The sequence below is a fragment of the Coccinella septempunctata genome, chromosome 6, assembly GCF_907165205.1.
Source record: "Coccinella septempunctata chromosome 6, icCocSept1.1, whole genome shotgun sequence".
Classification (NCBI taxonomy): domain Eukaryota; kingdom Metazoa; phylum Arthropoda; class Insecta; order Coleoptera; family Coccinellidae; genus Coccinella; species Coccinella septempunctata.
The window spans coordinates 17765527-17791687 of record NC_058194.1 but is presented as its reverse complement, the minus strand read 5'-3'; the positions used below and the strand labels follow the sequence as shown (position 1 = coordinate 17791687).

The 26161-nt window shown below is 35.6% G+C and overlaps 1 protein-coding gene across 1 annotated transcript in view; it reads left to right on the top strand.

Annotated features, from left to right (window-relative positions):
- Nucleotides 1–26161, top strand: part of LOC123315983 (protein O-mannosyl-transferase TMTC1-like) — a 443528-nt gene that overhangs the window by 261098 nt on the left and 156269 nt on the right. The window contains exons 3-4 of the mRNA XM_044901893.1: nt 4806–5262; nt 10607–10853. Of these exons, the coding sequence (XP_044757828.1) occupies nt 5172–5262; nt 10607–10853 (338 nt within the window). The 5' untranslated portion in view covers nt 4806–5171. The remainder of the gene's footprint in view (nt 1–4805; nt 5263–10606; nt 10854–26161) is intronic.

The window sequence follows — 26161 nt, the reverse complement described above, 5'->3', positions numbered from 1 at the left end:
CTGTTTGTGTTTAAGGTTCTTGATGTTTGTCTCGAAGAAAAATGAAAAAAATTGAAAAATAAGGATAACCTAACAATGCGGAAAAGTGCTGATTCATTTTCGTTGATTATAAACAAATTTCAAGTAAATATAAAGGAATATTGAAAGAAAACTACTGTTCATCTAATATCTATATGTATATAAATGATAAATTGTGATATATTTCAAGGAAAAATTATATTTTATTTGTTAAAACAAACTTATTGACTTCTACTAAGAGATTTCTTTCATATATTAGTTAAAAATTCTTCCATAGTATGTTCTTGTTCGAAAAAGTAACAAACACAGGAAAACACACTATAATATATTATTATTTATTAATCTTAGGTTATCGATGATGGAATAGGACTGTTCCGAAATCGATAGCCTAAGATTAATAAATAATAATATATTATAGTGTGTTTTCCTGTGATTGATACCTTTTAGATTTCTTTCACTACACTAAATCTTACTTCCAAAAACTTTTTCCATATTGTGGCTGTGATTTTTAATGTTTCATTCATAGAAAAGAAAATTTTTTGGTATTTAACAAATTTATCGTTTACAAACCGATATTATTTATAGTGACTATTATTTAACTCAGTTTATAAGTCTGCTTTAAAAATTTTTTGGAAAGCCTAGTCGCTCAGCCTATGTGAAACGTCATTTTTATATCATTTAGTGCTCTGATTCTTAATCGAAAACCTGTATTTATTTATCACTTTTTATTTTTCGATTATGTGCAGTATTTTGCTCGGGAAGGCTTATTCGTTAGATTTTATAGCTCATTAAGTGTATGTTCAAACATTGTTATAATTCTTAGAGGTGATCTTTTTTCTACCTCTTGTTACTCCCTGTCACTCCCTAGATTTTTTTAATGTACAAGTTTAGCAGCATATGTAGATTACAAAGAACCAATAAAAAAAGGTCCGTATGCCGAGGCGTCCCGGTTTTTTCTTCCGTTCTACTATTGGTTTTGGTCTATTAAAGCAGCAATTCACAGGTGAATGTGCGTCTTTTTCAATTCGCATGGGATCCAATTTTCTTGCTCCTGGATGAATCCCACGCTCTGAAGGAGTTTCCCAACTATTGATAAATCAATATTCAACGCGTCAGACAATTCTTGAAGGGTTTGAAAAGAGCCTTCGATTCTTTATTATCGAACTTCTGCAGCTGTCCTTCGACCTGAAGATCATAATAACTTTCAAAACTAACTGTCTAACTAACCACTTTCCACATATTCGATCAGGTACCTATGATCAATCCCTTTGAACGCCAATAATGTCTCACAGAATAACTAAATGAGCAACAAAAGATTTTCACAATGAAACACGAGAGAGTTTTGTGAAAAATCCCTACTTCAAAATTTAAGGATACCTTTCGTTTCATTACATGATTGACCTTTTATTCATAGAGATTCGGTCAATTTCACGCAAAGCAACTATATTTCAACAGAGTTCAATCAAATTTTCATCCAATTCGCTGAAGGCCGTCTATTCGAAAATATAGTAGTAAACATATTGATATAAATTTTCCACTGTGACCTACTACTATAAATACACAACACGGAGCTGTAACGTTCAACCAATTGAACTCATTTATTTTCCCTTTTCCAGCAGTTCTGATAATTCAAAAAATAGTGATAACGTGCCCATGTTATTGGACAAAATGACTGGCTGTTTCATTTCCAAGGGATGAAATTGGAACACCAACCTGGCCATTTTCATTTCATGTGGTTATCAAATATTCAAATCATAATACGTAACTACAAACTACTGAAAAAGAATGGTGTTATTTCGAGCACGCAGACATTAAACGGTTCGATTTGAATAAACAAACTGAAAATTAAAAATTTGTTGAAAGAAAACAGGTTATCGATTCCCTCCGGAAACTATGCAATGTGAATGATCAAGTGAACGCGCATATCTGGTATTCCATCGACAATGTGAATAAAATCACATCGCGGATCTATAAAATGATGGATTGGGAGTATTTGTAGGAATAAAGGCGGAAACACATTATTAAAACGCGACGCGAGCTGACGCGACTGGAACGGGTGAATTGTACGCGCGTGGCGTCGCGTCGGGTGTTCATAGTATGATTCTGGTCTATAGAAAACAATACATTTCATTCGACTCAACACGCATCACGTTTCATCTGGTCGCGTCGCGTTTTAATAATGTGTTCCCGCCTTAAGGTTTATTAGTCACAGGATCTACCACCAAAGCTTGAACGATCCTGACCAACTTATTTTCGTGCCCATCCCGCTCTTAGCCAACTGAAGGCTGACGAGGTGCTGGACATGGAAACTGACTTGGTAATTCACTAGTTAGGGAACGAAACAACAGCTAGATGAAGCAGAGGACCCTAAAGTATTTGCGCAACCGTTCTGGACTGAGCACAGGGCCATCTTGGTGCCACTAAGTCTTTATAGCAACCAATGGTTAGAAGAGGAAGAAGAAACCATTGAGCACATCCTCTGCGCGGCGGCAGACAGCGTCAGACTTGGAATCTGTAGTCCGCTCAAGCTGGATCTTGAGGAACTCAAAAACCATTTCCTAAGGAAAATGGGGTTAGAGGGAAAAGTTTAGCTCTCTGAGCTTGCGGTGGCAGGTTTGGTGGGTCCGAACAAGACGTCTAACTATTTGTTGGTATTAGATATTAAAGTTCTTAACTATTTTGGAAGACCAATTTTGGGCTGCAAACTGTTAGGCTTACTTCTCTAGAAAGAAATACTGAGATAGTGTTGTTAGGTTACTTAAGATGTCAAAATATATAACCTTCGGTAGGAATTAACTCACTATTGGAGTATGACTGGACAGATTTCAGAATGGAAAAAGCTACAAAGAATGGATTTCTACAGCAAAGTTTCTTCTGTTATACAATAATGAAAAACCACCTCTTTCAAATATGTTCAGTACTTCTAGTAATGTTGTTCAATCAGAACTTATATAAAATATATCAAAGCAAGTGGTAGTCCACTGTCCACGATTCAGAAATCCCATGTAGTTCTATTTCGTAATCCCTTTTTATATCTTGCGTGATAATTCTGAAACCTCTTATTTTATACGACATCGATAAACCAATGACCTGTATTTATTTTCAAACTGGTTCAACAACCTATGTTCAGATTTCGATATTATTATCATAGAGGAAAGTACGAACTCTCAGTAGACTAATATTGTAATATTCCTGAGTAATGAGAAACAGTTTACTTTTCGTGTTCAGAGGTCGTAAAAAGGAATTGTGTTCCGATACATTAGCAGTAGGTATATAGGACGGGGCACTTATGGGCGAAAATGGGGATTGTCTGCGCTTGATACACTATGATAATTTTCTTCGAATGTCGGAAGGAATAGTTCTTAAACTATTTCTGCGTGTTTTGTTGATGTAGGTGTAGAATATTATTTCTCCGAACTACTAGTATTAATTCCAATAAAATTTTCGTATTCAGTTATGACGAATAAATTGAAGAAAAGTTTGACTTACAATGCATTTCTCAATTTTCATTCGGTCAAAACTGAAGAAATAAAGAATGGAGGAATAAGTGCGAACAGGAAACTAATAACGAAATAATATTTTGCGGACTTCTCACATTTAATATTTTTTGAGTGGAATCGCGATGAAAGTATCTATAGTCCATTCAAGAATGATTGACATCCCAGTAGGTAGCTCAATATCTGGTCACAAAAGATATTCAATAATTTCTATAGTTTCAGTCACAGAACTAGAATATTAAATATAACCTAGAATAGTATTCGAAAAGAAGAAATATTGAAATTCACAGCACATCAATCAGCAAACAAAATTGTCACAATTATTTTTTTCAATTTGTACGATTAAATTGAAAACAAAAAAAACAGTACAAAATTCAAATTATCGTCCGTCAGTGCATAGATTCACATATAGATCACTGTTTATTCAAAATACCAACCTAAATTCCGCAACACAAAATCTCAAGTAATGGGCTATTACCAACTTAAATTCAATTTTCCCTAGCCACCCGAGATGTCAATCATTCTTGAATGGACTATATATGTATCATGAGTTTGAAGATTTTCTCGATATGATAGTTTCCACAATAGAAACTATCATAGCCCCCTAGATTTTCAGGAATATAGTTAAATGCTTGTTTATTTATCTTCTGATTCGGTAGTACTTTATATAATATAAGGTGATTTTAAAGGTTAGGCTTTTTTTTTGACAGAAGGTAGAACTCGTCAAAATAAGTCTTTTAACCAAATATTGTTCATATAAAATATGCAAGATGGCTGAGATATAACCCCTACAAGTTTGACAAAATTTCATTGAATTTCAAATACTGTGGAAGGTGACTTCCACAAAACGAAGTATAAGTATAATTCGGCAATTCGGCAATCCTAAAAAACCACATGGTCGAATTAGGAGATAAGTCTTTCTACTGCTTTGCGATAATTCAGCTAACAAACGGTCCAGGGTTGTATTAGGATCAATTTCAGTAGATAATCATTTTCAATTTTTTGTTCAACTTTGTCATTTTGAAAGTTTTGTATAGATGATTTTTGGTGAAACGCTTCATTTTGACCAGTTCTACCTTCTGTTGAAAAAAAGCCTCACCTTCAAATACACCTATATTTCAAGACGCTATTGTCATAGCGAAACACGTGGTTTTACAACTCTTTCTTGTGAAAATCATAAAATAAGATGAAGTCTTCACGAATGTTTGAATTTATCTGATAAATTTTTGGAAATACCAGCAATCTTGATTCGAATTATCCCCAAGTAATTTCTTTTTCTTGTTTCAGCAGATACTCCAATCTGAACTCTCTGCCGTTCCTAGTGAGACGAACAATGGAAGCCAAGCTGCATGCAGTAAGCTTAACTGATCGAACTGGGTCCGTAAATTAATTAAATGCGTCTAGGGATAATAAGGATCTTCAGTGGACTACGTCACCTCAGCTTTAACAATAGACTGTTGGAAAATAGTGTAATCAGTGAAAATACATTGCTTTCTGTGCGGTTCGCGAAAATCCGGGTATAGAGGACGGGGTCCGTGTAAGTGAAATTAACGAGATGAGACTTTCTCTCCGAGGTGGTTCTCATAAAAATCAGGAATAAATATTCATTTGCCTAAATAAGAAAGGCGGGAGCGTCCTATACGATTACTTAGCGACATGCGGAGACGTCCCACCGTTGTCATTCATGGTTCCATGGCAGAAAGAGAAGTAATGAAGCCCATTCATCATCATGGCGGCAGCTGCAAAGGCAAGTATTATGATGAAGAATTAATATTTATAGTCCTGTTTGTTTGTATAATGTTTTCAATTATGAGAACATCTGATGATCTCAAAATATCCCTGCTCACTTCATGAACTTAAAATCATGAAATTCATGTCAAGTTGATACATTTTGATTAACAAACAAAATGTATTCATACAGCAAATTAAGTGTTACTATCTTCAGGCAACAGATAGTTTGGGAGCCGACGATGTTAAATCGGGATACACCTAGTGCATTTTGAAGATTAGATGGTAGAAGAAAAAGGGTCCATGCTGTATGCACTTTCAGCGGTGGGGAAAGCGTCTGCAGGTTCTCAAAGATGTAAAAAAAAGGTTCAGGTGTACATACTCGAGCGTGTCAGATGAAGATACCGTATAAGGCCTATGTGTCTCTGATAAATAAATTCATGTTAATCTGACAGTTTGCGTGGTGGGGCTGCCCGTACCTAGGGAAGAGTTGAAAATGATGTAAAAATTTTTTTCGAGAGTGTCAGATTTTTAGGATATGTTAATTGGACCCAAAGGCAGCTACTCTTCAAGGGACTGATAATTCGGACGTGACGCAAGGTCATTGCGGTCCTTTGAAAATGCAACATACTCGAGCGTATCAGATTTTCGTACAGATGATTAATCTCGGCGTTGAAGACGTGTTGAACCATTAATCTGACACTGATCAGGGTGGATTTCTCAATTTGACTGTTTGAAGTTGATAACAAGGCATTTTTTAAAATATCTCCCTACCTCTACTATAACTTTTGTCTGAAGCAATTTTGCCTACTCTTATCCGTTTTCGAGTTAGAGGGCGATAAGGTCGCGGAGTTGAGCCACACATGCGGAAGGTCAAGGTCGATGTAGAAACCAAGTCTAATGTACATTCATCACCATATATCTCCGAATCGTTCAGACGTAGAAAAAATTGCTTCGGATGAAATTTGTACAAAATGTTATGCTCTACAGCTTTTGCAATGAATGCAAAAAAATTTGCAGGAGTGGAGATAATTCCACAAAACTGATGTTTGGGACCTTTATGGCCAATTTTTATTTTTTCGGCTCGGTGAAACTGTCAGATTATATTTGTTCTGTTATTCTTGTATCAATGGCTTCAATATAAGATTAAAAGCCACCGCGGTCTAGAATGTACAAGTGACGTTTTTTTTGCAAGTTTGGCCCTCCCACACATTGTCGTCACTCTTAAATCTTCAGATTGAGAGAATATATAGTATTCAACATGTAATTAACCCTATATATCTCAATCTGACACGCTCGAGTATGTACAATGATCGTTTTTTTACTATTCTGTCAGGCTGTCCTAGACAATTCCCCCTATATACAGGTCTAATATTTGGTATTAGGGTACTCTACAGGATCCAAGGATCTCTCCTTATATTAATCTGACACGCTCGAGTAAATCCCGAATTTCCCTCTTGGGCTCCCCAACTAAGACTGGTATTATCTGTCGAACGCATCATGACAGTTTTGTCATATTTATAATATAACAAGCACAGCTCATCACATTGTTCCTAAGTCACTAAGGTCCAATTTCACCAAGGATATAAACTGAGATTAGACGTAACTCATAAGAAAGTAGCCGATTTTAGCTCTCGGAAATACGCGTGTCGAAATGGAACCTCTGGAAAATACCGAAAAAAAATTAGGTCACATCAAAATTAGTCAAGACCAAACTCTCGCACGATGAAATCTGAAGATTTTTTAATAGAAATGTTGCTCTTTCAGAATATGTACATTTTAAGCTGTACGATTATTTTTCTGGGAGATGCGCATGTCGAAATGTGACCTTCCAAGAACTATATGAAATAGATGGGGTCATTAAAAAATTCGTCCAGACCAAACGGTTTCACTGAGAAATTTATTACTAGTAGACTTGTTCTTTCTGATAATGTATCACTTTCAACTATACGATGATTTTTCTGGAATATACGCGTGACAAAATGTGACCTTAGAAAAAATTCCGAAAAAAAATGAGTCGCTTAAAAATTGTCCATAACCGAAAATTCGCAAAGAAATCCATTAAATTGAAAGATTGAAACTAAGATGAAAAGTTCTTTCAACATCCTAACTGGAGTTAAAATGGAGTGTCTTTTGTGTTTTCTTTACCCTCCTTGCTTCACTTCATAGACAAAGCAGATGTCAATGTTAAAAAGAGTTAATCAACCTTTGGTGAAATTGGCCTAAGAGAAAGTTCGCTTCGACAGCAATTTTTTTTTTAAGGATGTCGAACGTAGTATTGTAATTTTGTTTCATTCGGCTGAAAAATCAAATACATCTACTCACTTCAAAGTGAATAAAGTTTTTGTCTGTCACACCACAAATCATTATGACGATACTGGCAGTTTTGCTAAACGTTATGGTGGTGAACCCACAAAAACAATAGAACTGAATATTCCCGAAATAAACTTTCGACGGATATTGCAAAATGACCTCAAGATAAAACCATACAAAAGGCACACCATCCTATACCACAACAAAATAAGGTTACACTCGAAAGACCGAAGAAGTTGCTCTGCTTGTACGAAAATAGTCAATTTCCGAACTTCATGGTCTCTGGTGAAAAAAATTTCTCAAAACAGCAATACCTAGAATGATCCTGTTTACTTAACAGAGAGTTCATACGAAAATCTGAGCCTAGGGTTGGGAACCAGAAAACAATGGACCCTGGTATCAAAGGGAAGGCTTTGGATGATCCTCTGAAGCCAAATATAGGGATGTGAATATTTTGGTCTTAGGTCGTGGAAGCTTCAGCAAGATTCGGCACCGTCTCAAAAAGCACATGTGAACAAAGAATCGTTGAAAAACATTGTTACACACTAAGACCCGTTTGCACCAAATGCACTTAGTGTTAAGTGTCCCTTAAAATGAACCCTTAAATCAAATTACGTGGCAACAAAGTTTAACTGACATTTAAATGGCTAAAGCTAACCTTAAATTTAAGTGCTCCTGTAATGACCACTTAAATATTTGAGGGCGGGATTCTAACCTATAATAATTTGTTGAACTGGCTGCAGAACTTCCCTTTTTTGATGGATTTTGAAAATTGAATAAATTCATTACTGAATACCAAGCCTTTTCTTCTGCCTTTATTGTAATTCCATCAGTTTTTTTTTATTGTCAATTTTGTGTCACGAATCATACTATAGTTAGCAACAAACTCTTTTCTTCTGTTGAGAAGTTGAGTGCTCTTTGTAGATTACTACCACCTGCTTGGCAATCATTCACCGTATTCTTACAACGTCTTAACAAGGACACAACGGACATTTTCTTCACGTTTAACATTAATAAAACAAATTCACACAAGACCTTACAAAGAAAGTGTTGTACTTATATAAACTCAGGTAGCTTTTATTTGACAATCCATATCATTATCAATAATAATGCTAATTCAACAACAAAAAGTTGTCACTCTTTGATAATAATATAATAATTTACTTGAAACTGACTGACACGACAAAAAAGTTAGGTTAATGAAATGACAACGATCATCGGCAACCGGCCAACCAATGAAATGGCTTTATAGGACTAGGATGAAGTTGAACCAAAATAAAAAACAGAAATATCACTAGATATAAGAACTTAAGGGCCCCTTACAAGATTTTGTTAAGCCACAGTCGTGCAACTGGGTATAAAATTGAGCGTCCATCAACTTTAAACGACACTTAGTTAAGTACTCGTTTTAAGGGATATTGGCACTTCATGGGGTGCTGATGCAGCCACTCTTCGAACGGCAGCCCTAGCTTTGGTTTTTTCGGCTGCTGAATATTGTTGCCCCGTTTGGATTAATAGTGCTCATGTGCAGAAAATTGATGCACAACTGAATCTTTCCATGAGAACCATAACTGGAACTATTAGATCTTCACCTATTCAATGGTTACCAGTTCTTTCAAACATTTTACCGCCTCATATTCGCAGACAGACTGCGGTTATGAATTCCTGGAAAAAATTCCAATCCTATCCAGACTCGTTCCCAATTCTATCCTATATTCCCGAAAATACCATTCCAAGACTGAAGTCGCGTAAACCTTTATGGTCCAACTCTTTTCTTAATTCGAATATAAGGGACAAAGACCTTTGGCAGTCTGAATGGAATAGGTGCACTATTTTCAACAAAGAATAAGTAACTGATCCTTCGAATAGAGTTCCTGGTTTTGATCTTCCCAGGAAAATATGGTGTATTCTGAATCGTATAAGAACAGGTCACGGACGTTGCAATAGCATGCTTTTCAGGTGGAATTCAGTTGAAAGCCCTAGTTTTGAATGCGGGGAACCAGAAGAAACCATAAATCATCTAGTTAATCATTGTCCAATTTATAAATTTCAGGATGGTTTAAGAGCTATACGTGCAGTTTCCGAATCTTTTTTGAATTGGGTTGTCAATTTTAGGTCAATCTGACATATTGAATCTAATTTTATTATTTTACGTTTTTCTGCTTTTGTTTTCTCTTTATTTCAGATAAAAGTTTCTGGTATCTTGGAGAAGACTTTCTGGATTTTCCTTTTTGTTGGAGAAAGAATCAATTTTTGCAGTGCGAGATGCCCTTCAATATGGAATATTTCAGCTTATTTAGTGAACAATTACAATCCACTACACTCACGGGGAGAAAGGGTTTTTTTTTACTGAGGTTTTTCCCTAAGCTCTTGTATCATACACCAATTTGTATGGTACCCCGTTACACTAACCTCTGCTAAAACTGTATATCATACACATGCTATAATTATTGTTTGCTGTTCAAAATTGTAATGCTCTATATCAAAAGAATATATATATATATATATATATAAGGGATATTGGTGCAAACGGGCCTAACACACTTCATTTTAAGAAAACAATGGCTCTCGTATGTGCCAGACGCAAACTCTATGGATTTTTCTATCTGGTTCATCTTAGACATCAGTGTCCACACTAACTACAACTTGACAACCTGAAAAAAGCCATTGTTATGCGTCTCTCTGAGAGTCATAATCACGGCAAAAGATGGTCCTTTCGAGTGGAACTTGATGAGTTTTCAATTATTTTTGAGCGTTTTTGTCTTTGAATGAATAAAAAATATTTTGAATGCTAAAATAATGGTCATTAGAAGAGGTAACACTCCATTCGCCGCGCCAGGTATATTCAAATCTACCTAAAGAAAAATTTTCTGGTGAACTTTCTTATCATGAGCTATTACTGATATTGTAGGATTCAACGACTACAAATTTAGATCAGCACCTTGATCCGACGAATCCATTTACGAATGAAGGCATATCCGAAAAAAGATTTCATTTCATATAGAGGCACATCCGAATGAAATGCACTAAACTTGCCATTTCCTTTGCAGGGGATGGAAAGAAAGGTCCCAGTTCATGGCCAATATACACCCTAGTAAGCACTGCCGCAGTCGCCTGCTACCTTAATGGGCTTAACGGGGATTTTGTTCACGACGATATTCCTGCCGTGACTCTAAATAAGGACGTAACCGGGCAGAATCCTATCGGACACGTTTTCAAAAATGATTTCTGGGGAACACCGATGGCGGAAATAAGCAGCCACAAGTCTTATCGCCCCCTCACTACACTCACATTCAGGTATGTTATTCCTTTTTTTATTGTTCGTTTCATAATAACCTCTCTGGGATTACCGTAATACATATTTGTTACACGGAAAAGAGCAGCAAATCACACACAATTGTGATCGTTTTTTTTGTTGCTTCTTTTCCATTTGAAATGAACCAAATTTTTTGGTGTGAAAACGTTTGAGGTATTTTCTTATCTATTTTGTTAGTGCTTCAAACCAAATGATACTTGTGCCATTGGTTATCAGTAGATGAGTTCGCATTTTTCTTGAGAATCTTGATGGATCTTAACGTCTCTAACTCGAGCAGTAAAAATGAAAAATTGTTCTTCTGTAAGAATTGCTCCCGAGTTAAAATTCATAAACCTGTTCTCCAAAGGGAATTTCTGAATGAAATATTGTAAATTGACAGCCTCAGATGGTTAGAGTATTGGAGCTAGATCGCTTGATCTCGAATTCTATTGGTAGCTTAATGCAAAGGGTCGGAATATGATATAAAACCAAGTACGAGGATATATTGAAAAATTCTCAGTCTACTATAGAACCAAACAAAATTTCAATGTCAAAATATTTTTTAACACAACATATTCTCCTCTTAATTGGATACATTTATTATAGTGAACCTTCAACATCTCTAGACCTTTAAAAAAAAATGTTTCTTCTTGCTCTGCAAACCAGACCTCCACAACTTTTATTACCTCCTCGTTGGAAGAAAATTTACGGCCTTTTAAATTTTTTTTCAGTTTAGGAAAGAGATGATAGTCGGATGGAGCCAAATCTGGTGAATAAGGGGGGTGTTCTAGTAGTTTAAACAGTAAATCACGATTTTTTGCATGGCAACATGAGATTTGTGTGCAGGGGCATTGTCCTGCAAAAACAAAACACTTCTGGATAGCTTTCCACGTCTGTTCTCTTTAAGTTTTTCCCGTAGAGTGGTCAGTAATGATCTTGGGGAACCAGAGTGCCGCCATTCTATCGATTGTTGCTTTGTTTTTGGATCGTAGAAATGTACTCAAGTCTCATCCATAGTAATAATTCGGATTGAGAATCGTTTTTAAATCGAGCATAGATCGAACGCGATGCTTCTACCCTTGCACGCTTTTGGTCAACATTCAAACATTTGGGGATCCATTTTGCAGCCATTTTTCTCATGTCCAAATTGACGTGAACTATATGATGACCGAGTTCGTATGGAATATTCAGTACTTCAGATATACGTTTCAGCCCAATTCGACGGTTTGATAAAATCGTGTCCTGAACTGACACAGAAACTGGCTTTCCCGATCGGTTATCATCTTCAATGGAAAATTTACCACTTTTGAAGCTGGTCTAGGCTAATAAGAAATCAATACATCCTCGAACAAAGGGCCGGAATAAGGTACAAAACCAAGTAAATATCTTCAAATCGAAAAGGAAAATCTGACATAAAATGAATGAATTGCAATACATTATTGGATTCATACTTCACTGAAGCCTCTAACTAACTAACAGCCATAAAGCAGAAGTGGTAATCGATATCATGTTGTACTTTTAGCAGTATAGCGGGATATTCATGAGGAGATTTCGTATGCGACATTTGAAGTATTATTAACTGCGAGCAATTCGGGAACGAATGAGCTTTCCATCAACCTTATAACTGGAAAATTATCCAACTTCTTTTTTCATGCGGATTCGCATCCTGGGCAAAGTGATCAAAGCCAACTACAAGTGTTTGAAGCACTTGAAACCTCCGCTCTTACGAGAGCGGCACTCGAGTCCTAATTACATTAAAACCAGTCAGCAAGGACGTACCATATTATCAGGACAGTAACTATTGAACACATCACTCAAATCCCTGCGTTACCTTGTATTGCACCAATCTGCTCGCTGTTCAACCAGTCGGCTACGAATTTATTAGATAGCTAGGTAAATACGCATATACCGAATAAGGGCAATTTAATCTCCGACGATGGGACGTACAGTAGGTATATGTCTAATGTAACAAATAAATTACGAAGCTCGTAATTTCATTCACGAAGTTATCTGCTTATGTTATCCGGTTATCCGCACCTCTGTAATTAGCTTTTGCGCTCACTGTCGAGCGGCCGATTTTGGCGCTCGTCCAGTTCCCTCGATGCCCTAATTTGGGCACATAGGATGATCGTTACGAATTCATCGGGTTACAGTAGGCTCAGGTGCGAATGAGTTGCTTGGTTTTTCGAATTTCACAAGTTGCCAAAGAATTTTATTATTGAGTAGCTCAATCGACACATCTAACGGGCCCTCATGGTGAATTATGCAGTATTGATGCGGTACTGATGAGCTCAAATAAGGGAAAAACCGGTCTACCGCTACTTTTCTTCGGTGACAGCACCTTTTCTATGTGTAACTCTGAATCTAGATTTCCGCCTATCCTATTCTAATTCATATCATTCCATTTCATCATCGTTTTTCATCTATTATGCTTAAAAATAAAACAGAATATGGCCCTATAGAACTCTACTGTTCTCCCTTCTCCATAATATCTCAAGATATTAAAAGAGAAATGGTTAGGCAGTATTTGAATCACATAGCTATTTGTAAGCAAGGAAAATACGTAACGAAATTTAAATATATAGGTGCAGGTAATAAGGCCTAAGTAATAGAAATTCAATTGATAATGGTCGCCGGCGTTCAAAATCAGTCGTGGGTAGCAATCATTCATGGATGGCGCCTAAAAGCAGTCCTGACGCGTTAGACCTCAAATTAATATCAGAGTAGTATCAAATGCGGAATTTGATATCCTGAGCAGTGCGTTATCTAGTCAGCGGATGCTGCAGTTGTTTTTGAAGGTCATGAAAGCAGTTTATATGGAAATTTAATATTATTTTTGAGAGTCAAACAAAGCTTATACATAATAAATAAATATTAGTGTCAGTGACCAAATATAATAAGTCTATTTTGATTACTTATGGATGTAAAAGTCTAATTGGCCTCATTATCCTACTGTAGTATAAAAAAGTATTTCTTCACACCAAAAGTTACCATATTCTGTTTTTATCTGAGAGTGTTTGATGTTTAAATTTAATTAACTGTAAAATTTGGCGACGAGTTCACATAGTTTTCGAGTAATTCCAAATCATACTTAGCTAGGCCTTATCACCCGCACATAGTTATAGCTATATATTTGGTATTTGAAATTCAGTTACGGTTAAAAATGTATGTTGCAACTGGTACCTATTTAAAAAACATGCAGCTGAGGAATTTTTACATAAATGCATTGGGAGACCTTAGCAATGAATGAATTCTGGAGGAAAAACGTCCGATTGCATTCGTATGAGCAAAGAGCCGACCTCTATACAGGGTGAGTCTTTGAATCGTACAAATATTTTAACAGCAGATTCTTGAGGTGAAAAGAAACACTTTTTTCTATACCATCTTTGGATCTTTTAAACAGAGTTGTATTCAGCCAAAGTAGGCCAAGTTTTCACATTTCACGCACACTTTTTAATTTTTGAACATCAAATTGATCGTACACGGCGTATTATACGAGAAAATATGAAGAATAGGTACTTTAATTTTAAATACGTTCAAATATTCATTACATAGTGTCCAACTTTATGAATTGGCTTTCTTGAATTTTAAGTATCTAAATGATACGTAATGGCCATAATGAGAAAACTGGTAGACGTGGGTCCGTGGGTGATATTTTGTGTTCGAAAAGATTTCATCAAATAAATGAAAAACTATATTATGAAACTCATTTCATTTGATAAAACCGTTTGTGAGAAAGAACTAAAAATAACATTTTTTCATGATTTTTTAACAGCCTGTATATTTCAATCCGAGCCGATTCAGAAAAAGTGGTAGAGGAAATGTGTTTATATTAACCTTAAGAATCTACTGTTGAAATATTTGTACGCGTCAAAGACTCACCCTGTATATGTCAATTTTCAAACTTTGAACACTGCACATAAACTTTACACCTTAGGTCGAATTGTCAGATATTTTTTCATCGTCATTTTAGTAGCTCACGATAGTGGATGTGTGATTGAAAAAAAAAATAGTCAAATGAACATACTGAAACGTATCATAACTCTATATCGTTAATACTCCACTTGTCTCTGAAAGGCACTTTTGTGTTTAAACCACTACCACATACTATAGAACTGCATTCGCGGTAGTTCTTTGGCTTTGCCATGTAGGTATAACTGAGCTCATCACTTACCATCTAGAAAACGGTTAAACTTAAGAAAAAATGCTGCGAATAAAATTCATGATATTCTACTGTAATAATGACTGCAAAAAAGATTTGAGGCTCATGAAGGAAGGATGCGAAGAGAATATCCGTAGACGTCTTACAACGGCCAGATCAGAAAGGGCCAAGGTAACAAGGATTTGGGAAGATTCAGATATAACAGAAAATATCAATCTACGCCCTGTGCGAGCACTTATTTCTTCCGTTGCCACTTATGCTGCAGCAACTTGAACCATCAAAGAAGCGGATTCAAAACGTATAATGGCCTTCAAAATGTGGATCTACCGAAGAATGTTACGTATAACATGGAGAGCACACTGCACCAATTATCAATATTGACAGAACTCAACCTAACCACTAGAGACATCACATTCATTAACCGAAATATATCAAGATATATAGGACATGTTTCCATAACAGAGGAAGATATACAGAGATTGGTAGTGTATGGTAAAGTCAAAGGCAGAAGAACATGCGGAAGAACGATTCCGTTAAGTTGAATCAACTAACTGACTGGTTGCTTTCTTTCGGATGCATTACATCCAGCACATGAAAGTAAATAGAATAACATAGCATCACCACATCCTTACGGAGGATAAAGAACTGTGGAAGAGGTTAGAATATTCCCAAAAAAACTGAGTCTTCTTAAAATTTTTAGAATTTTTTTCATGGGCTCCCCAGTTATAAATGGTTTTATTCAAGAAGTGAAATAATGGGAAGTTATTATGTTATTCATTCTGCAGTATAATACTATAACCTAAAACCTGACTTCATTTTTTAACTTGCATTTTGTAGTTTGAATTTTAAAGTTGTTAATATACTGTACTTATTCTGCATTGTATATTTCGAACACACTACCTGAGAATATATTCTATTTCGTATTTTGTATTTCAACTAGGGCGAAGTACATGCTATGGTTGGTAACAAAGCCTCAGGCAACATTGTCTAGAGCATTATCTATCTGGATTATACGAAATCAACATCACTCTTTGCGGGAAAAGGAAAATATTGAGTGCTTGTGCAAATGATTCTGAATGCGTGGCTCGGAGCCAGGATGAGCGTCAAAACAATGAAGTTTACATTGTAGTAACAGTCGTAAAATTTCGATCGTTCCTACGCGAAAGGGAAGTTGCACTTTATATGGATTAGTTTCATTTTTTCATCACTTTCAGAATTATAAAGGAAGAATATTTGACGATTCGCATGGAACAGAAATTGGAAATATTCAATAAAAAATCGGGATTATTTTTGTCACATATTCCCTCCGTGAATATCTAGATTGTTAAAAGTTTTGTAAATTTTTTTAACTCATGATGAAAAATTTTTTTTATCAGTCTCTCTAACATACTCAAGGAGAAAATTAAATAAATACATATCCGTTCAGAATTATTTCAGTTGAATTTTCATACAGTTCTCCTAAAATGAAGTTTCTAAAAATATTCATTTATAAAATTTCCTAACGTCCTATTGAAAAAATAGTTGAGGAGTGGACGCAAAATTGAGCAATTTCAGCAGCAAAGGGACGTATAATTGATGATGCAGTTGATTGAATTAGTGCAATAATCAGATTATGTTATCTACGCTTCTGTAATCAGCTTGGGCGCCAAATGACGAGCGCCCAGCTTTGGCGCCCATTAGGTCTCGACCGCTTTTGTGATTTGGGCGTATTAGGCACTTGATATACATTCTGTTTTTGCAGAGATCCGGAAAAGGTGCCCCGTCAGGCAGGAAATGACATGGAGCAATCGAGATCAAATCTGGGATTCATATTTTCATTAGTGCTTCCAGGCACGAAAAAAGGGGCCGCCACATCCATTATAACTGTGTTTTGATGTCGTGTTGACAGATGCGAATGTGATTTTCACGTGCTAATGATGAAACACCCACGGTTTTATTCTTTTTCAAGGGTTTCGTGGATTGCTGGATGACGTATTATATTTAATGAAACGAGATTTTCAGACACGGAATTATTACCGGAAAACTGTTACTTGCTCTTTAATATCAAGAAATATTATGTCGTTATAGAAAGAAAAGCAAACGATAGATGTAAATAGAAGTAGATGGTTGGGTACAACAATATAAGGATTTCAAATCATCAATAGAAATAAAAAAGAGGCTTATCGACTCATTGTTAATTGCTTGTAACTTTCTTCTCGGAGTAAGTCCGAAAAACATTAGGTTAGTGTAGTATACTTTTCAAGGCTATTCCATGCACTGTACAAGGTGTCCCAAATTCGATGTCCAGTAAGGGAATCTCGGGAACTAAATGAGCTAGAGCGAAAACGATAACCATTTCCTGGGCTCTTTTTCAGAGAAACAAAGAATGGTGAAAACCGTAGTCTTCCTCGTCGAGTTATTAGCAGAAATTTATATATTGTAGATTTCGAAAAGTTCTCATAACTTTTTTGTCTTCGGAGTTACAGATCTAAAACTTGAACTTTATAATATACAGGGTGTCTTGAGTAACATTAAAAACATTTCAAGGTGAGATAGAGCACACTAACAGGATCACAAAAAAAAACCCATATCTATGTAGTATCTAGGATTTCTAGATTCTGATTTATAGGGTGTTTTTCAAATTCGAAGGGAAATTAAAACCAGTTCGACAGTTATTAAAAGTTTGCGAAATCACCCTGTACAATGAATATCATGTTTTCTTCGATAGCTGCGTAAATGTTAAGATTCATTTATTCAATTCGCCAAATAATATTGCTCCGCACCATCAAGGTTGCCGAGGACTGATTTTTTTTCTTGATAGTGACAATAATTTTTTCTCCCGTGTCGATATTCAACATCCTATTCATCTCATAGCGGAGTGAATTTTGAATCTTTATGAATTGAATCATTTGAATATACATCATAGAACGTTAATTTCAGTTTCCATTTGATCGAATACTTCAATTTTCTGAAGCGTAACTCAAGGATGGTTCTTGAAAAATTATTTATTTTCAAGTCATTTAATTGGCAAGAATGAAGAATAAAGTGATAGATAAACAATCCCCATTTCGAAATGAAGACCTTTCAATATAAAAGAGCTGAGAAATGTATTCAGATGAAAGACCTTCATTTCGAACAAACAATGAGGGCTGTTTAGTTTTTGTTTTATTTTACCTATTTCTTATCCATCACTTCATAGTTTATTCTTGTAATTAAATGATTTGAAAATAAATAATTGTTACAGACCCATCATTGAGTTATTTTTCAGAAAACTGATGTATTCGATCAAATGAAAACTGAAATAAACATTCAATAATGTAGAGGAAGTGGTCAGAATATGAGCCCTGCAGTTATTAAGCGCCCCTAATATATTTCCACTAGAGCATGCGCGACAGTTAAGAAAACTGAGTACTGAAATACTTCTATTAGGCTCTCAAACATTTTGTATACATGCGCGTAGCCTTGATTGTATTTCTGTAAAAACGGGTGGCGATAAGTTTATTTGTGTTTTTACAAAGTTGTTTTGTGGTAAATACTTTTGTGGTTTTTGTTGACGTCTATGTTTAAATCTTGATAGTTGATGTGTTTGAGGCTCTCAAACATTTTGTATACATGCGCGTAGCCTTGATTGTATTTCTGTAGAAACAGGTGGCGACAGGTTATTTGTGTTTTTACAAAATTGTTTTATGGTAAATACTTTTGTGGTATTTGTTGACGTCTATGCTTAAATCTTGATAGTTGATGTATAAGTATGTTAGAATAGTGACCAGTAGTTGATATTCCGAAATAAAAACTAACCTGAATAATGAATGGAAAAGAAATTAGATGCTTTTGAAGAATCACATGGAATGTTGGTTGGGACCCTAACGTGGTTCTATTGTGGGATTTATATTCGAAAGAGTTAGAGAAATCCTGCATCAGCAAGAAAACAGGCACCACCAATCGACAAATCTTTTCGGAATCAAAGTCTAAGAAGACATCAAATAAAAAAAGCGTCAAGCAAAAGAAAATGAGGTCAGCGAATCTGAGGATGGAAGTCACGAGTTGTCCCAGACGATGAGGATATGGATATCGACGAAATTGGAAAATTTTGTGTGATAACCGTGCCTATTTCAAACTGTAACCTATCAATTATTCACTAGGGAGCCCATATTAGGTACACGCAGTCTGATCTAGATGAAGATCGTTATCTTATTTTTCACATATATCCCACCTAAATTTAAATTGTTTTGATAATGCTTTTTTTAAACAATACCCTAGGTAAACCTCCTAGCTTGCAGTGTGTCATTTATTGGATATTTATTCGTAAGATCCCAAGATTTACAGAAGGGGGCTCATATTGGGACCACTTCCTCTATATTCAATTGATTAAATTGATAAAGCTTCAAAATACACTCCGTTATGGTATGAATAGGATGTTGAATATCGACAGGAGAGAAAAAAGTAGTGTCCCTATCAAAAAAAAAAAATCAGTCCTCACCAATCTGGATGGTGCCATGCAATATTATTTGGTGAATTGAATAAATAAATCTTACCGTTTACGCAGCTATCGAAGAAGTCATGAAATTCATTGCACAGGAAGATTAATAACTGTCCAAATTCAGATCAGTGTTTGTTTCAATAACATTTGAGAGGGTTTTTTTTTTGATCTGGGCTAAAGAGACTCAATGTCCACGTTTCGATTCATTCAAATTCGTCTTCAGGACTTCACAATAGACGGTGCAATTTTAAACCAAAAAAAAGCCCTCTCAATAGTTATTAAATTACAATGAGGTCTTCGAAAAAAGAACAAAATTATTCGTGTTCATTTCCAATACCAACTTTCAGCACGTTCAAATCTTAGTTTATGGACCATTTACCAACATAAATTCTATTTTCCATGGCCGCCTGAGATGTCAATTATTTTTGAATGTAAGATATAAACTTTATTAGTTTTTGATAGTATAATAAAACATATTTACATTTTCGATTAATTTTTCCACGATACCAAGGTCGTTCTCAAATGATTCAGAATCGGGATATCGAACAAACCCAATGATTAAACGCTCTCACCCTTCTACAAAGGCATTTTCCGATTGTCCATAACTCTACAGAAATAATCTCCCGAGGTCAACCTCACGTCCCGAACTCCGAATCCTGAAGAATCCTTCATATTTCTCCATTTGAGGGTATCAGACGAACGACCTGATCGGACCGACTTTTTCACTTCTGGCGGCATTCAACCCTGGGGAACTTTTTCCACAACTTGATCTCTACGGCGGAAATAATGCGCTGCTCGAGCAAGGCTAATTGGTCACGTTCGCGGGAACAAACTTCAAAAAATTTCTGGTCACGTAATTTGATTCCAAACCCGCCTTACTTAAGAAATCATCAGGCAATTCCTTCATGTCGAATGAGACCCTCGAAATGCCTTGTTCATTTGCAGCGGATCGGGATAGCCCATTTTCATCCAGAACAAATGCGACTGGGGAAGCAATGAATCCAATGATATCGAGGTATATAAATGGAAAAATTAGTGCCTTGAATTAATGGTTCCAGACAACGTTCTACCATTTGCTCATTGTATATTCATCATCGGAATTGATAGAAAAAAATTGATAGAATTGAGACGAATTAATCTAGTAGTGAGTCCATAGTTGGAATTTTGAGACGTTATACCGTTTTACATCCCAGATTCAGAATAAAAGATGGAAAGGGGACGCCATCAAATCTTGGACACTAGTGAAACAACAGTTTCAAGATTTATTCACATACATTATCAAAGATACATTAACAAAGATAATGTATGTGACATGATTGTCACATCCTCCTCCTCCTACTGCTGGTTTACCATATCTCACTGCACTGCGATGTTCCTTAAATTTATACGAAAGAACATGGAAGACCTAGAAATAATAGCCCTGAAAATGGTCTAAATATAAACCGAAACTGTAAGCATTTTATTATATTGGTTTTCTTCAACACTTCAAGACCTTTGAACCCTTCATCAAGTTTAATATATTATCAAAGATATCTCGTCAAGTTTAACTACGATTGAGAAAAATTAACATTATTATCACCATGTACGAGGATATATTGAAAAATTCTTAGCCAACTATAGAACCAAACAAAATTTCAATGTCAAAATATTTTATTACTCAACATATTATCCTCTTGATTGGATATTACAGCGAACCTATATGGCTATGCAAACCAGACCTCCACAGCTCTTATTACCTTCTCATTGGAAGAAAGTTTCAAACTTGCTTTTTTTCAGTTGAGGAAAGACATGATAGTCGGATGGAGCCAAATCTGGTGGATAAAGGGGGTGTTCTAGTAGTTCAAACCCTAAATCACGAATTTTTTGCATAGTTACATGAGATTTATGTGCAGGGGCGTTATCCTGTAAAAACAAAACACCTTTGAATAGCTTTCCGCGTCTTTTCTCTTTAATTTTTTCCCGTAGAGTGGTCAGTAGTGTCGAATAGTAATCTCCGGTTAATGTTCAATGTTCTACCTTCATCGAAAAAATCAATCATGATTACTCCATGGCAATCCCAAAAAACTGAAGCAAGAACTTTTCCAGCAGATTTTTGGACACGAAACTTCTTAGGTCTTGGAGAACCAGAGTGTCGCCATTCCATCGATTGTTGCTTTGTTTCTGGATCGTGGTAATGTACCAAAGTCTCATCCATAGTAACAACTCGGTTTAAGAAGTCAAAATTGTTTTCAAATTGAGCACAGATCGAACGCGATGCTTCTACCCTTGCACGCTTTTGGTCAACATACAATTTGGGGATCCATTTTGCAGCAATTTTCCTCATGTCCAAATTGACGTGAACTATATGATGAACGCGTTCGTATGAAATATTCAATGCTTCAGATATTCGTTTTAGACCAATTCGACAGTCTGATAAAATCATGTCATGAACTGCATCGATTTTTTCTGGGACAGACACAGAAACTGGCCTTCCCGATCGGTCATCATCTTCAATGGAAAATTTAGCTCTTTTGAAGCTTGCAGTCCAATTTTTCACGGTCGCATACGAAGGGCATTGATCACCAAGGGTATTAAGCATATATTCGTTAATCTGCTTACCTCTTAACATTTTTGAACACAGGTACTTGATGGTGGCTCGATACTCCAAATTTTTCTATTTTCAAAATTTTTATGGATATCTTCTTTCTTTTCATTCATTGCTTAATTCTGGTTTACTTTTTTGACCTCAAACTTCACACTGACACTTGTAATGAGTTATTGTTCGATGCTATGGTAACGCCATATTTTTTTTATGCATGGAACTTGTCTAGGCTAACTAGATATCAATACATCCTCGTATATGCTATCATCTACTGCTGAACGTACACCACTCCTAAATTTTTCCATAACCTATGGTTCTGGGCTGCCTCCATCCAGTCCCCAGCAACTCACCTCATATCATCGCTCCAGCTGGTCGGTGGTCTGATTATGCTGCGTTTATTCCCTCTTGGTCGCCATTCTAATATTCTCCTAGTAAATCTTTCGTTTGATGTTCTAATTTTATGACATCTATGTCTTCAAGTCAACAAATCAAGCATAAAGTTCAAAGTGCTTCGACTAACGGAAGATATGAAGATTAACCACAATTTTATATCCAAGCATACAAGTAAAAGAACTCATCGTGATAAACGGTTTGGTCAGCTCGGTTCTTCATGAGTTGGGCCTCGATGGTTTAGTTCGTGGATCAGAGGCTACAACAAATAATTAATCGGTTATTATCATTATTATAACATTGAGGCCGAAGTTTCTTAAAACTAGGTGCATATTAAAGGATGCAACTTACAGGTGCATTGACAGTCTAATAGTGATATCTGAGCAGTTCATAATGAAGATAAATAGAACACTATTCCAGATAAATTCACTTAGGTGATTTTTAATATATCCTCAACATGTTTCGAGTGACTAATGGCTGATCCTTAAGAGAAAAATCACGAAGATGAAGCTGAAACGAGAAAAAACTTCTGGAGAAACAATAACAAAGCCAAATATGAAATGACAATAAATGAAATACCATAACTATACTCACATGAAATCTTCAAATTGACAGGATTCTGATTGATATGAAATGCTTGAACATTGAACGCATCAACATAAACATAAGGTGCATTAACATGTTCATCAACCAGGGTGCACTACATGGTCAGGAAAGCGATAGTAGAGCAATGAGCTCAGCAGTAAGGCAGTATCTTGCAGCTTCCATTGTCTCCTGGTTTGTTCCTCGAAGGTCTCTGTATTTCGAAATCTTTTCGATATGCCTATGTAATGAGTTGATTTTCTTTTCAAATTGTCAGGAAGATGAGTAGTGCCCTATTGTCATCTCTATGACAATGTGTGTTATTTTCAGATCTTTGAGATCCCAGTAGATCTTTTGCTGATCATTTTCCAATACGGAATCGGTATGGTAATTGTAGTAAAGAACCTTTTTTGACCTTATTATTATTGTTACGTACAATGGCTTACAAACTGATATATGTTTCAAACAAACCCAGGATGCATCTTTTGGAGATTGGTGAGTTGGTTCGATGCCCTAGTCCCCTGGCAGATAAGTCAATAATCAAATAAAAAAAATATTCACATTTATCAATGCATAAACCTCTTCAGTTCCAAAAGACGCTTTCAACGCTTTTCAGACTAATATAAATTATCAGGAAAGCACGCCATTGGTTCTCATTAAGAATAAAGTTTTCTCTAACTCGTTTCAATGGTTCATCTCTCAATCCGAAATATTATTTCAAGGCCCTTTCGACGTATTTGTACGTTTTAATTGAAACTCACACAGTCTAGATACTTTACAAAGCTGGACTCGAAAGCTATGTATAATGAATTTATGCCATGTTCTGCTGAAACTTCTCTTCCGCAAATTAATTTGCCGAATGGTGATTCAATCCATCCTATAGCACTTCAAACTTAATTAATAACGGTCGGGAATCAACCGGACGGCAATTCGCTAATTAGGCGTGATTTATGAAAAAACTGTGATTTTATAATTAAGAGCAGCCTATTTCCAAAGAACTGTCGCAGCTTTCACGCATTACTCTGGTTATTCCATAAACATTAAATGAATAACATTTTCTGAATATTCCTCATTGGACACATCGTGAATAACTCTTCTGAATAATCAAGTGCCACTGTTACTAATGAGATTTTTGAATCGAAAATGAATAACCTGGAACGTTTATTATGCTCCGACTCTCTGAGGACTGATGAAGTTTGAAAGGCAATATCTTTCTCTGAAATTTCCAGAGTTAACCTTTCAATATGATACGTAAATTAAAAAAAAAGAAGCTATCGACTTCACTTCATTAGTTTCCTAATTTCTTTTTATTTCTGTTCCTGAAGTGGAAACATTTATTTGGATGATTGAGTATCAAAATTGAGTGGTTTTAGTCCTATCAGCTCCATCAGTTTTTCTTGCATTACTTCCGAAGTAGATGGCACGGTACACTGAAATTTTCAGTATCATTTGAGGTTATCAAGACAAGTTATTTGCTCAAGTTACTTTGATTCTTCGGATTCAGTACTGGTAGTTTTCAACAGGCTAGTAAGCCTTCTCCGCACCTATATTTTTTTGTCCATGCATAGCAGATTAGTATTCTTTGCAGCTTTTCTTGTACAATAGGTTCTTTTGATGATCCAAAATTTAACCGTTTTCGAGTTTAATGATAGATATTTTCGTTTTTCAAGAGAACAATCTCAGCCAGTATAGCCAAAATTTTCTCCAGTACTCCTAAATGCCTAGTGCTGGAAGTCATAAAATATACCAAGAAATATAAATTGTTTTTTACCTGAAATTTAAACTCGAAATCACCTACAGTTATGTACTATACAAAATATTTCTGTAACAATAATTTGAATTTTCTTTTTTCTTTACATTATGACGATTAATTTGTTCGAAACGGATTTCTCACTCAGATGACACTTGAAAGTTGTACATGTCTATCTTTGAACTCATGCAACTGGAAAAGGCTTGATTTTTGGATGATATAAGTACCTCGATCAAGATTAGGCGGCAACAAATACTATTTCGATACGTATCATTCAAAAAACAGACTAACACTCAGTTGCAGGAAAGTCCATTATACTGAAATGGTCCCTTTAAAATTTTAATTCTTTATTAAACGGGATTTTCCGTTGCAAGTAACCAGATTTAATGGAAAAATTAGTTTTTCGTTTAATTAAGAATAGGGAAGGAATCTGAACTTTCAGAAGCCAACCTTAGGACGCAGAATCAATAAACCACAAGCAAATCATGAGTCTTGATATCCCCGAATAATATTAACAGTTATATATCAATATATAATGGCATGTGATAGGTAACCATTTCTGGAGTTATGCAGGAAAATCGATAATGGTTAGGCCCTTTGTGAGGATTGTAACACCCTAAATGATCGGTTTCGGACATACGTCCAAGATGCACTTTTCTTCTTGTATTTTGTCGTCACTATAGCCAATAACGGATATATCATGATTCACTCGGGCAAATAAAAAAGTGAACTGAGTTAAATCTCTCGGCACGATGTTGATTTTATATAACTTTTTAATATTAATCTGTTAGCTTTTCATGACTTATGTAAACAATGTATTTTTGTGTAATCACCAATAGATCTCTCTGTCTCTCTCTCTCGTTTATTGCCAAATGGCGGTAGGGTGTATGCTTTTACCGTACTGACTACTAATATCGAATAAAAGAGACATCATTCATTCCACTTTCGTTGAAGTGCGAGTTGTGTTACTCAGACGAGGTCAAATGAGATCGAAACCATGTTCAATATCTACTCTTTCCGATGAAATAGTATTTATGTTGATATACAGGGTGAGTGTTGAACTCGTACAAATATTTCAACAATAGATTGGAAGGGTTGAAAGACCTTTATCATTTTTTCGAAACGGCTCGGTTTAAAAGATACGGGCTGTTGAAAAACCATAAAAAAATAAACGGTTTTATAGAATAAAATGAATTTAAAAAAATATATTTTTTCATTTATTCGATGAATGTTTTTCGAACACAAAATATCACCCACGTCTTCCAGTATTCTCATTATGACCATTGCGTAACATAAAAATAATAAAAATTCGAAGAATCCAACTCTTGAAACTAAGTTGGACGCTGACTAATGATTATTTGAGCGTTTTGTGAAATAAAAGTATTC